This window comes from Engraulis encrasicolus, chromosome 24 (assembly GCF_034702125.1).
Source record: "Engraulis encrasicolus isolate BLACKSEA-1 chromosome 24, IST_EnEncr_1.0, whole genome shotgun sequence".
NCBI classification, from domain to species: domain Eukaryota; kingdom Metazoa; phylum Chordata; class Actinopteri; order Clupeiformes; family Engraulidae; genus Engraulis; species Engraulis encrasicolus.
In genome coordinates this window covers 40,773,940-40,786,300 of record NC_085880.1, presented here as the reverse complement: position 1 = coordinate 40,786,300, position 12,361 = coordinate 40,773,940, and the positions used below count along the sequence as shown (strand labels likewise).

Below are 12,361 nucleotides of genomic sequence, written 5' to 3'. Positions count from 1 at the left end.
CTGCTGCTGCTGCTGCTGCTGCTGCTGCTGCTGCTGCTGCTGCTGCTGCTGCTGCTGCTGCTGCTGCTGGTGCTGCTGCTGCTGCTGCTGCTGCTGCTGCTGCTGCTGCTGCTGCTGCTGGTGGTGCCAGCTCTGGACTGGCCATAGGGCATACTGGGCATCATTTTTTGATGATTTTGGCCTGGTCCTCCCCTCAATATAGTGGTATCAGTCCTACTTCCGCCAAAGCAGACCTCTCTGTGTCAGATTTAAATTCATTTTGGCTGTTGTGGTAAAAAAAAAATGTTCATAATATATGACTAAAAATGTTGTCACAGGCTTCATTGTCTCTCTCAATCCCTGGTGGCCACCCACCTCTCTCTCTCTTTCTTTTCCTCCACCCATATCTCTCTCTCTCGCTCTCTCTTTCTCTCTCTCTCTCTCTCTCTCTCTCTCTCTCTCTCTCTCTCTCTCACTCACTCACTCACTCACTCACTCACTCACTCTCTCTATCTCTCTCTCTCTCTCTCTGTCCATCTCTGTCTCTCTGTGTCCAACAATCTGTAGTCTTGGCTGAAAAGTCTTGATTTTTTTTTCGCGTCCAGCCCTGGCTGCTGCTGTGTATTTTTAGCAGGCCGTGAGATTGCTCATACCGTCTGGCCTGGTCTGGGCCTCAACAAGGCCAGCCATGTCAGATTTTTATTCTGTTATTTTTTTTCAGCAGTAGCTCCATGTGTCTTCAATCAGATGTGGAAAACGCTAACTGTACTATGTATTTCTCTCGTATCACAAAGACACATGCACGCGGACATGTGCACATAAGCACACACTCACACATGCACAGTACGTGCACACACACACACACACACACACACACACACACACACACACACACACACACACACATGCACAGTACTCACACGCGCGCACACACAAACACACACACACACACACACACAGTTCATTCAGAACTGTATTTTTTGGATCAAGCAGTTGTTCAAAAATGTCCTCCATCCATCCTCATAAAAAAACTATAAAATGTCCTGGAAAATACATCATTGTAAACCTAATTCTTACTGTCTATCAAACACACACACACACACACACACACACACACACACACACACACACACACACACACACACACACACACACACACACACACACACATACACACACACACACACACTCGCTTATAAACACATACACACACACACACACGCACACACACACACACACACACACACACACACACACACACACACACACACACACACACACACACACACACACACACACACACACACACACACACACACCTATAAACTTCACAGGGAGAGAGGGGGAGAGAGAGCAGTGAAGGGGGTTGGAGAAAGAGGGGGAGAGAGAGGGGGAGAGAGAGAGCAGCAGAGGGAGAGCAGGAAAATACTGAAGATGGTGTGAGAGACAGAGAGAGAGAGAGAGAGAGAGAGAGGTAGAGCAGGAAAGGACTGAAGATGAGTAAAAGAGAGAGCAAGAAAGGTGTGGAGGTGGAGAGAATGGAGGGAGGAGGAGGATGGAAGGGTGGAGGGGAAATAAAATAAAAATCTGTGTTCTGCTTCTTTTGTAACATTCTTGTCCTGGAACGAATCGAAATGGCCCACAGCCACCTCCCCTTCTTCCATCCAGCATGCCATGCATCGCACGCACACACACACACACACACACACACACACACACACACACACACACACACACACACACACACACACACACACACACACACACACACACACACACACACACACACACACACACACACACACACACACACACACACACGTGCACACACACACACCTCTTCCATGCAGCATGCCATCCATCGTTTGAGGCCCTCTCTAGTCTATGGAGTGCGTACTGGACAATGTGTGGTCTATCACACACTACTAGGCTCTGTGTGTCTATGTGTGTGTGTTTGTGTGTGTGTTAGGAATGAACGATTATGGACAAAATGATAATCACAATTATTTGGGTCAAAATTGAAATCGCAATTATTAATCACAATTATTGTTATGGCTTATCAACAAGAACTGAATTTTATTATTTAAATTTTCGAAATGAAATATAATAAAGAATGTATATAAGGGATGAACAAAATAAAATTGTAATTTTTACACACACACGCACACACACACACTCACACACACACTCAAACGTTATAACACTTGAAAGCTAACGTTACCTTCATCTCCATCCTCGCTCCACAGAAGTTGCCCAGGCCAAGCAGGCCAAGCCGCCCAAGGGGGGCCCAAGCCAGGGGGGCATCCAGCGCAGCACGGAGACGGGCATGGCCGTGGAGTACCCCCGCAACGCAGGCATGGCACGCCAGCCCAGCCGCGAGTCCACCGACGGCAGCATGAACAGCTACAGCTCCGAGGGGAAGTGAGTGGAACGCACACACACACACACACACATATATACATAGGGTTTCTAACTGTCAATGGAAAAAAATACACAAAACTTCATTGATGCAGAGGTCCGTTTTGTATTTCTTAGATGTAATTCCCTGCATTTTAATGCATTTTTAACCTCCCGTGTCCCAGCTCAGTTCGGAACCTGTACTTATATGGGATGATTGCGTGTTACAAGGGACTGTTGGCAACACTAATATACATGTACATATAGAGCGAAAACAACAATGCGGTGTTAATTCAAAACTGTATCAGATTGTATGATCTAATTTAGTGCTTCTTATTTTTTGAACAAATGCCCTCTTGACCTCATCATAGGCCTTCCAACGCCCTCCATTATATTAGGTAGTTTAGAGGTTCATTCATATAAACTTATTAAACTAGTGTTCCCAGCCCTACTCATCTAGTTGTACCAAAGAGCTTGCTGGAGTTTCCTCAGTACTCCTGTCACTCTCACATAGTGCCATTCTGATTTTTAAAAAAATTTTTTTTTAAGCAATCACAAACAGTTTGATCGCTTCATTTAATTGTTTTACAACTTTCTCAAAGGGGTGTTTTGGTTGCGTGAAAGATACACTGATTGCACAGTAAGCGCCTTCACTCGTTCGTCCTTTGGACAAAGCAATTATTAACGTTATTGTTTTGGGACATTAATCATTAATCATTAAAAACGCTTTTTCAAGGCCACTTAAAACCAATCACCCCTCCATCTCCTCTCCTCTCATCTCTTCTCTCCTCCTCTCCTCTCCTCTGCTCTCTTGTCTCCTCTCCTTTCTCCTCTCTCCCCCCTTGTTCCCTCTCCTCCCCTCTCCTCCCCTCTTCTCTCGTCTCGTCTCGTCTCGTCCCATCTCATCTCATCTCATTTCCTCTCCTCTCCTCTCCTCTCTTCTCTTCTCTTCTCTTCTCTTCTCTTCTCTTCTCTTCTCTTCTCTTCTCTTCTCTTCTCTTCTCTTCTCTTCTCTTCTCTTCATCTCTCTCCTCTCCTCTCCTCTCATCTCCTACCCCATCTCCTCTCCTCTCCTCTCCTCTCCTCTCCCTCCTCCTCTCTTTTCCTCTCCTCTCCCCTCTCTCCTCTCCTCTCCTCTCCTCTCCTCTCCTCTCCTCTCCTCTCCTATCCTTCCTCTCCTCTCCTCTCCTCCTCTCACCTCTCTCCTCTCCTCTTCTCTCCTCTCCTCCCCTCTCCTCTCGTCTCATATCCTCTCCTCTCCTCCCCCCCCTCCCCTCTCCTCTCCTCTCTTCTCCTATTCTCTCATCTTTCAAATATCATTCAAATATGCATTATCCATCAGTCTTAGGCCTGCTCTGCCCCAGACAGCAACACCTGGACGGTCAGTCAGCAGTGTTGCCAGATGTACAATAATCGTCGTATTTGTACCATCATTTTGTCCTCTGTACGATCAAAACAAAACATGGTGTACGATAACTTTTCATTCTATTCATTTAGTTGCCTTGAAACAACCATTAAGTTCTTGTATGATAATATCCTCCCAAAAAAAGCCCCCAAAAGCTCCCTGATAATTTTGAGGTTTTGGTACAATAGCTCAGCATTTTCCACCTGGCAACACAGTCAGTCAGTCCGTCAGGTGCTCAGAGCAGACTGCAATGAGCTGCTCACATTCTGACATTTTGTCTACTTCTGTTAACTTAGTTCTTCAGCCAGCTTGTGGCAGTGCAGAGGTGTGTGCGTGCATGCATGTGAGCGTGTGAGCGTGCGTGCATGCTTGCGTGTTGGAGAAGGGCTGCATGAGACCTGGTCATGAGACCTAGTTATAATTGAGAGATGTGTTTGTTTCTGACTGTACCCACACACACATACTGTACATACACATACACATACATACCAACACCCACACACACACCTCTGCCAATACAACACATATACAGTATACAGGAAATCACATGTGCACGTCACTCATCACACACATATACACACACACACACACACACACACACACACACACACACACACACACACACACACACACACACACACACACACACACACACACACACACACACACACACACACACACACACACACACACACACACACACACGCTGTCTTTCATATGGTTGTCTTAGCTAGCATGAGCACAGCTGGCAGCGCTAACCCGGCCAGCAGCATTCTTAGGCTGGTGAGGTCATGGAAACTAGCGCCGGATTCAAAGGGAATGTAGATTGCAGTGCTGCTACAGAGTAGAGCTGGCGAACTGGAACTCAGGACATGTCTTAAATACCAGGAGAGAGAGATGGGGAGGGAGGGAGAGAGAGAGAGAGAGAGAGAGAGAGAGAGAGAGAGAGAGCAGGAAAGTAATGGAGATGAAGTGAGAGACGGAGGCATAAAGAGAGCAGCGAAGGGTTGGAAAGAGAGAGAGAGAGAGAGAGAGAGAGAGAGAGAGAGAGAGAGAGAGCAGGAAAGGACTGGAGATGGAGTGAGAGAGAGAGACACAGAGAGAGCAACGAAGGGTTGGAAAGAGAGAGAGAGAAAGAGAGAGGGCAGGAAAGGATTGGAGATGGAGTGAGAGAGAGCAAGAGGCATAGAGAGAGCAGCAAAGGGTTGGAAAGAGAGAGAGAAAGAAAGACATAGAGAGAGCAGGGAAGGGCTGGAGCTGGAGAGAGAGAGAGAGAGAGAGAGAGAGAGAGAGAGAGAGAGAGAGAGAGAGAGAGAGAGAGAGCTAGAGAGAGCAGGGAAGGGCTGGAGAGCGAGAGAGCGAGCGAGAGAGAGAGAGAGAGAGAGAGAGAGAGAGAGAGAGAGAGAGAGAGAGAGAGAGAGAGAGAGAGAGAGAGAGAGAGAGAGAGAGAGAGTGCAGGAGACAGGGGCCAGAGGAGGAGAGGAGAGGAAAGGGCTGCTTGCTATGTGCTATCCATCTTTGGTCTGTGTTGATGCCTGATGTCCACTCGGCCTGAGCAAGACAAACAGATGTTCATTTCAATACCATTCAGCACAAGTCATGATGCCCCAGTTATTGCTACACATCAGTGTTAATTCAACACCTACAATGAACACTGCACAGAGGCAAACCTCTTCTATTTAGTTCTAGAGTAGGCTACTCTCTGACGCCGGTTTCACAAGGAGGCAAAAAATTCTCGCTCTCGACTGCCTACCCGCTTCAAAACTAATGGAGCACCCCACCTCCACCGCGTTGATAGCTTGCATGTACAACCGCTGCAGGTGTTGAAATAACACTGTAACTGTATGTTTTACTGTCTAGATGAGGAATAATTTTGACGAGTTGACGAATTGGTGTTTATTAACTCATTTTTTAAATATTTTTTCTTCCATCTTCTGACTCCAGCGAATAGCTGATACAACCATCTTCAGTGCCAATTACGACTGTCTGATTGAAAGCTGTCTAATGCCTGGCTGTGTAATGTCTTGTCTTGTAGGGTCTTTAACTTTGTGAACTTGGCACTGACAACTCCATGGTCAGCAGTGGTTTAAGTAGATCCATTTGATGTTGTAGTGTGGAGACCAGCTTATAGCCAGACTATTAGCACAATAATCCATTAGATATTGGATGAAGGAAATCAGCCTACGCCTCCAAGAGAGAAAACATTTCTCACTACAGAAAAGCCAGACCTTCTGTACTGTACAGTAGCTTACGAACATAATCTGGCTACAAACTTCTGGTTAAGCAGGCTAGCTATCATGTCCCTTCTCTCTTCTGTGCTGTACTGTATTACGTAAATGCAGAGCAGACGGCTACAGCTAATTTAGCAGTCTAGCTATCACACGTCCCCTCTCTCTTCTGTAGGCCTACTGTAGGCTACAGTACGAAATTAACAGCAGACGGCTACAACAGTTTAGATTAGCAGGCTAGCTATCACACGCTACCCCCTCTCTCCGACTGGATCAGAGGGGCCTAAGCTGACACAGAGGGAACAGTCGGGAGTGTTAATCAATGACCATAGCCAGCCTTCATTAATATGATGTACAGCCGCCCTGGGACAGGGGCCAATAGGCCGCTATAAACAGCACTATTCTGATGATTAGCAACAGATGTGCTATTGACACGGAATGCAGAGGAGGAACAGTCACAACATGACCTTGTGGAGACTGAGAGACATTACGTTTTTTTTTAATTATTATTATGAAAGTAAAATAGTCGTTGAAATAAATATTTCATATGTAGTTATTTCTAAATAATTAGACAATTTCAGGCCTGTATGCTTTTTATTAAAGGAAGTATGACATAAATACCTAATATTTTGTTTGAATTTGTGTTGCATAATGACAAGACAACAAAAGCATTCTAGTATAAGTTTCTGACAAGCTATCTGATGTACATGTGTTCACTGTGTTTGAGATTCAAGTTCTTGACTGACTCTGTCTGTCCATGTCTATATGTTTGTCTGTCTATGTGTCTTTCTATGTGTCTGTCTGTCTGTCTGTCTGTCTGTCTGTCTGTGTGTCTGTGTGCTCTCCAGTCTGCTTGGATTCTCAGGGATGAGTCAGTTCAGTGACTTCCTGGATGGCATTGGCCCCGCCCAGCTGGTGGGGAGACAGACCCTGGCCACCCCTGCCATGGGTGAGTAGCATTACCTCCATAGTAATAGACTTGGTAACACTTGGTAACAAATGCGTACTTTTGGTCCACAATTGCCATTTTCTGTCTAGATAATTGAGAATAGTTTTAAGCTCTACGTGTAACGTAATGTAATGTAATGTAATGTAATGTAATGTAATGTAATGTAATGTAATGTGATGTGATGTTATGTAATTTAATGTAATTTAATGTATGTACTATGAAATAGCTGGAGAGTTTATTTCATGTGCATGAGAGACTATGCTGACAAGTGCTGGTCCTGAACTCGGCACCTTTTGACATTCAAGCATATGACTTGTGAGTCATTTATGTTCTCTCTCTCTCTCTCTCTCTCTCTCTCTCTCTCTCTCTCTCTCTCTCTCTCTCTCTCTCTCTCTCTCTCTCTCTCTATCTTTCTCTCTCTCTCTCTCTCTCTCTCTCTTTCTCTCCCTCTCCCCCTCTCACAGGAGACATCCAGATTGGCCTGATGGATAAGAAAGGTCAGCTGGAGGTGGAGGTGATTAGGGCTCGTGGCCTTACACCCAAACCAGGATCCAAAAATCTCCCAGGTCAGATCAGATGGCTGTGAAGATTTTCATTCATACATGTCACATGAGAGCAAATGAATTCAGGAAATGTGACGGGATGATACTGCACTGATGTTCGATGATTGAAAGTCATGCCGTTATGGCCACGCCTGTTGGGTACCTTTACAATCTAGTATTTTTTTTTGGTATCCATCATCTTTATTTGAGCTAAGCTAAGTCTGACTAAGTCAAGCTGAAATAAATGACTAAGTTAATCAATGTTACATTGTGTTTTGAGTAGGGATGAAAACGATTAATCGATTAATCGACTTGAATCGATCAATGCATTAAACGATTAAAAAACATGAATCGCAATTAATCGACAATTCAACTGATAAGAGACCCAGGTGAAATGGGCATGTGAAGAGCGTGTGTGAAGAGGGCTGTCAATAGTGGGAATATTTAAATCACCTTTGGATTAAAGAATTGAAATAGAATTCATTTAAATGTGGTATTTTATGTGGTAATTTTTTTTATATTTAGTTCTTTTCCGAGAAACATTGAGATTTGGGGGGAAAACGCCGCTTTTCAATTAATCGTAAGTCGATCGATAAGGCTATCAACTAATGATTAATTAATTAATCAATAATTTGCATCCCTAGTTTTGAGGCGTGTGGTCTGCAGCTCCGCCTCTTGTCTCCAGAGATGCAGCCGCATCCAAACCAGGCTAGAACTGACTTAAAGTCTCCAAGCTGCAGCAAAAAACATTAGAACCACCATCAGGGGCTACTGTGAACACAAATCTAGATGGCTTATGCTATGGACATAAAAACTCATCGAAAAATACCTCATGTATCAAATTATGTCACTTGCATGTTGTGGACACTTACTAAAAGGATTTTTTTTTTCTCTCCATAGCTCCCTATGTTAAGGTCTACTTACTGGATAAGGGGGTGTGTAAAGCCAAAAAGAAAACCAAGATTGCACGAAAAACACTCGAACCGTTATACCAGCAAGCGCTGCTTTTCGAAGAGAGCCCACAGGGTAAAGTTCTCCAGGTGAGTCTGACACTTTGCAGCTCCACTTAGTTGTTCTCTTCGCGCTATTTCACCATAGGGCACATGGGGCATTTATGTGGGTGTTTTTTAATGGGGATAATTTTTTTTTATCCGTTAATGTGTAAATACGAGATGCGGATACAAATAAAAACTCCATTGTGGCAGATGCGTTTCAGCCCCCTGAATATGATATTTTTAAAAACAGAGTTTTGAAAAGTGCATTCTAAAACTCTGTTTACGTGTAAGCGAGGGACCAAAACCAAAGAGTTTTCAAAAATATCCATATATGTTGCCTTGTCACAGTGTCAATCATGTATACAGATTTTTTTTTGCATGCATACACATACTATTTGATTTTATTATGACTGAACTTATTACATAGCTTTTTTGGTTGTTGGTTTTGTTTTCTTGGTTGGTTTGTGTATTTCAGTTGCTTTTTGTTGTTTATTTGATTTTGCTCTTTTAACAAGACTTTTATATGCAGAGACCTGGGTATTTTGAAACGTCCGTAGCCCCTTAATGCATGCCGTACCTCCTGTGGCACGCTGTAATAGACTTTGAATGTTAACTAGTACTACACTACTATGACAGTACACAGGGCCTTTAGTAATACATTACGACTTGGTCATTGCCATTCTGGTAACAGCTCATTTATAATGCTGTGTCTTAAGGGGTTAAGATTTATTATTATCATTGTTATTATTATTATACAGTATATCGTTGTTATTAGAAAATATTCAGTATTCACAGCACGTTTTTGAGCTTGGTATCAGAAGGGTGCAGGTTTGAATCCCTTACCATCCCTGGCTAAAGTGGCCTTCAGCAAAGCAGCTAATCCCACATTGCTTGAGAGACTGCAGCTAATAGCCTGGATCTATAATCTGTAATTCGCTTTGAATAAAAGCATTAGATTTGTAAGCACTTCAGCGTAACTAAACCAATTGGTTTTGTTTGTTGATGGAGTTTGTGTGTTTGTTTGTGTAACTCTCTCCTCACTCTTCTCTTCCTCCCACCCAGGTCATCGTCTGGGGAGACTATGGGCGAATGGACCACAAATGCTTTATGGGAGTTGCACAGATCCTATTGGAGGATCTGGACCTTTCAAGCACAGTGATTGGCTGGTACAAACTTTTTCCTCCGTCCTCACTGGTGGACACTACGTCAGCTCCACGGGCTTCCCAAACATCCCTCAATAGTTCTACGCCGGGCGTACGGTCCTAGTGAAGGGGAAGACATGCACCTCCTCCACCTCCTCCTCCCTCCACCTCCCTCCAAGGATCACCTAAGCGGACCAAGGACACACATCACCCGTGGCAACAATCAGAAGCCGTTAGAGACAGACAGACAGAACAGACAGAACAGACCGGACCTGAGTCACGATCAAAGCTTTTGCTGGAGCCTGACAATCACTTCTCCACCTCCTTTTTTTAATATTCTGTTTTTGTATTTTGTTTTTTTTTTTTTTTTTTTTTTTTCTTGTTCTTTTCAGGGCTGTCAAGGTTTACCTTCTGGCGACCTCCGACCTCGTTTGTTTTGTTTTTGTTTTTTGTGTCGCTGGCTTCACTCATGCCGAATGTGACCTGTTCCGTTCGACCATGGAGGTCACAGCGAGGCGGGGAATGAACAGGCCGCTTGTCGATGAAACCGGCCAATCACACGGGTCAAAAGGTGGTGATGACTGACTCTACAGCCAATCAGACCATCGTCATCATCAGTGACATAGTTATCATCACGCTCCTTCGTCGTCCTCCTTTGCCATATGAGGAGTGTTTGGCATGTTTGGGAACTGGTGAGCTGGGGCTAGCGAACGTGAGGAAGGCCATGGTAAGACTGAGCGAGCCCTCCGTCTTGCAGAGGTCACGTCCTTCTCATGGAGGTCACGACCTTGTAATGGAGGTCACGACCGTCTAATGGAGGTCACGACTTTCTAATGGAGGTCACGACCTTCTTACGGAGGTCACGTCCTTCTTACGGAGGTCACGTCCTTCTAACAGAGGTCACGTCCTTCTTACGGAGGTCATGTTAGGGGTTAAAGGTCACTTCCTTCTTGCAGAGGTCACATACTTCTTGCAGAGATCACGTCCTTCTGACGGAGGTCACGTCCTTCTGACGGAGGTCATGTCCTTCTAACGGAGGTCATGTTAGGGGTTAAAGGTCATGGGGTCCTGCACCCTGTGGTTGATGCTGACCTTAACAAGTCTGTTTACAGAGGATCTCTCCCACTGCTTTGCCTTGTCACTGTACTCTTATTTTGGTACAGGGGCACATACACACACACACACACACGCACACACACACACACACACACACACACACACACACACACACACACACACACACACACACACACACACACACACACACACACACACACACACACACACACACACACACTCAAAAGCAAGCACACACACACACAAACACACTCACAGCAACAGACATACAACACACGCGTGGAATGTGAAGACCTGTGTTATGTTTCCAGACTTTATTTTCCCCCCAACTTGTGTTCAACAAAAATAACGCCGTAGTTCTAGGAAGCCTCTTCTTCTCTTTGCTTTATTTTCATCTAATTAGCCGTCATTTTTCCTTTTTGAGTTCTTAGCATGCGGTACGGTACCCTTTCTGTAAGTGCACTGGATTTCGCAAAAGCCTTCCCACCCCCATCTCCTCGCTGGATGTTGACGTGCAGCATACGCCACTTTCAGCCGTAACCAGTGGCGACCACAGAATGCGTCCCCCTTTTGGCACAACATTTTGTTTTGCCCTGGCAATTGGCAATCAGAGTTATGATATAGGACTGTAATGATCATTCACAGATGTTTAATTATATACAAAAAAATATTTCTTTCTTTATTAAAATCCGACAACATTTTTTCTTAGTTGTTCAAGAGATTTTAAGCAAAGACAGAAGCTTGATTTTTGTTTTTCTCCCTTTTCAAATCGCAGAAAGGTATCAGAGAACAAGATTAATATCTTTCTTGGTTTCTCCCTTTCTTTTTATATGTCTTTATTTTCTTCTGTTTTGGAAAAGAAAAAAGCAACCTCACGTTTCTCTGATATGAACATTGACATCGTCACAGACACACACCCCTCTCTTCATCTAAACATGGCAGTAAAAATGCGGGTGGTATTTTGACACAAAAAAACAAAGTCCAGAGATCTTCTTGATACAAAGAGGGGGGAAAAATGAAATAAAAGCAGGACAAGACAAGGCCACTCTCTCCTTCCCTGAGCTGAAGGAGCAGCATGCCTCTGGAACAGAAGTCCCCAACTGCATGCACATTTTGTAAAACCAAGACGGACGAGAATTCACACAAGAAAAAAAATAAGAGGAAAAAAAAATAAGGAAGAGACGAACATACTCGTGTGTTAGATCCACATAATGTAGGCAAGCTTGAGTGTTGCATGCACCTGTACAGTCTGCCTGTATTTAATATGATGACTAGAATAGCTGAAGAACTGAAGCCATCCATTTCATACGTGGAGGTTTGGCCAGGTCCTTAACCCCCCCCACCTCCCTGCCTGCACACTGGGCTTCACCCCCATGAGGCTTTGTGTCCTTCAAGGGGGCAGGGGGGGGATAAAACAGTTTTCTTAAATCATTTTATTTTTTTGGAATTTCTTTCTCTTTTTTTAATGAAGAAGAAAAAAAAACAACAAAACAAAAAAGATTATCCCTGTTGATGAACAAGAAGTGCTGTACTGTCTGTTGTTCTAAAAAGCAAAACTTGAGTCCTCTGTTTGTATGAAAGGTGTTGTTGTTAAAAGCCTAGTTTACCACAGAGGGACCACAACAGACGTTAGACTTTAATGATGTG

General features: G+C 44.2%; 1 protein-coding gene across 1 annotated transcript in view; it reads left to right on the top strand.

Moving 5' to 3' along the window:
- Positions 1-9,950, top strand: part of LOC134441102 (regulating synaptic membrane exocytosis protein 1-like) — a 179,044-nt gene extending 169,094 nt beyond the window's left edge. The window contains 5 exon segments of the mRNA XM_063191293.1: positions 2,229-2,400; positions 6,858-6,958; positions 7,423-7,524; positions 8,401-8,540; positions 9,558-9,950. Coding sequence (XP_063047363.1) covers positions 2,229-2,400; positions 6,858-6,958; positions 7,423-7,524; positions 8,401-8,540; positions 9,558-9,761 — 719 coding nt within the window. The 3' untranslated portion in view covers positions 9,762-9,950.
- The last annotated feature ends 2,411 nt before the right edge of the window (positions 9,951-12,361 follow it).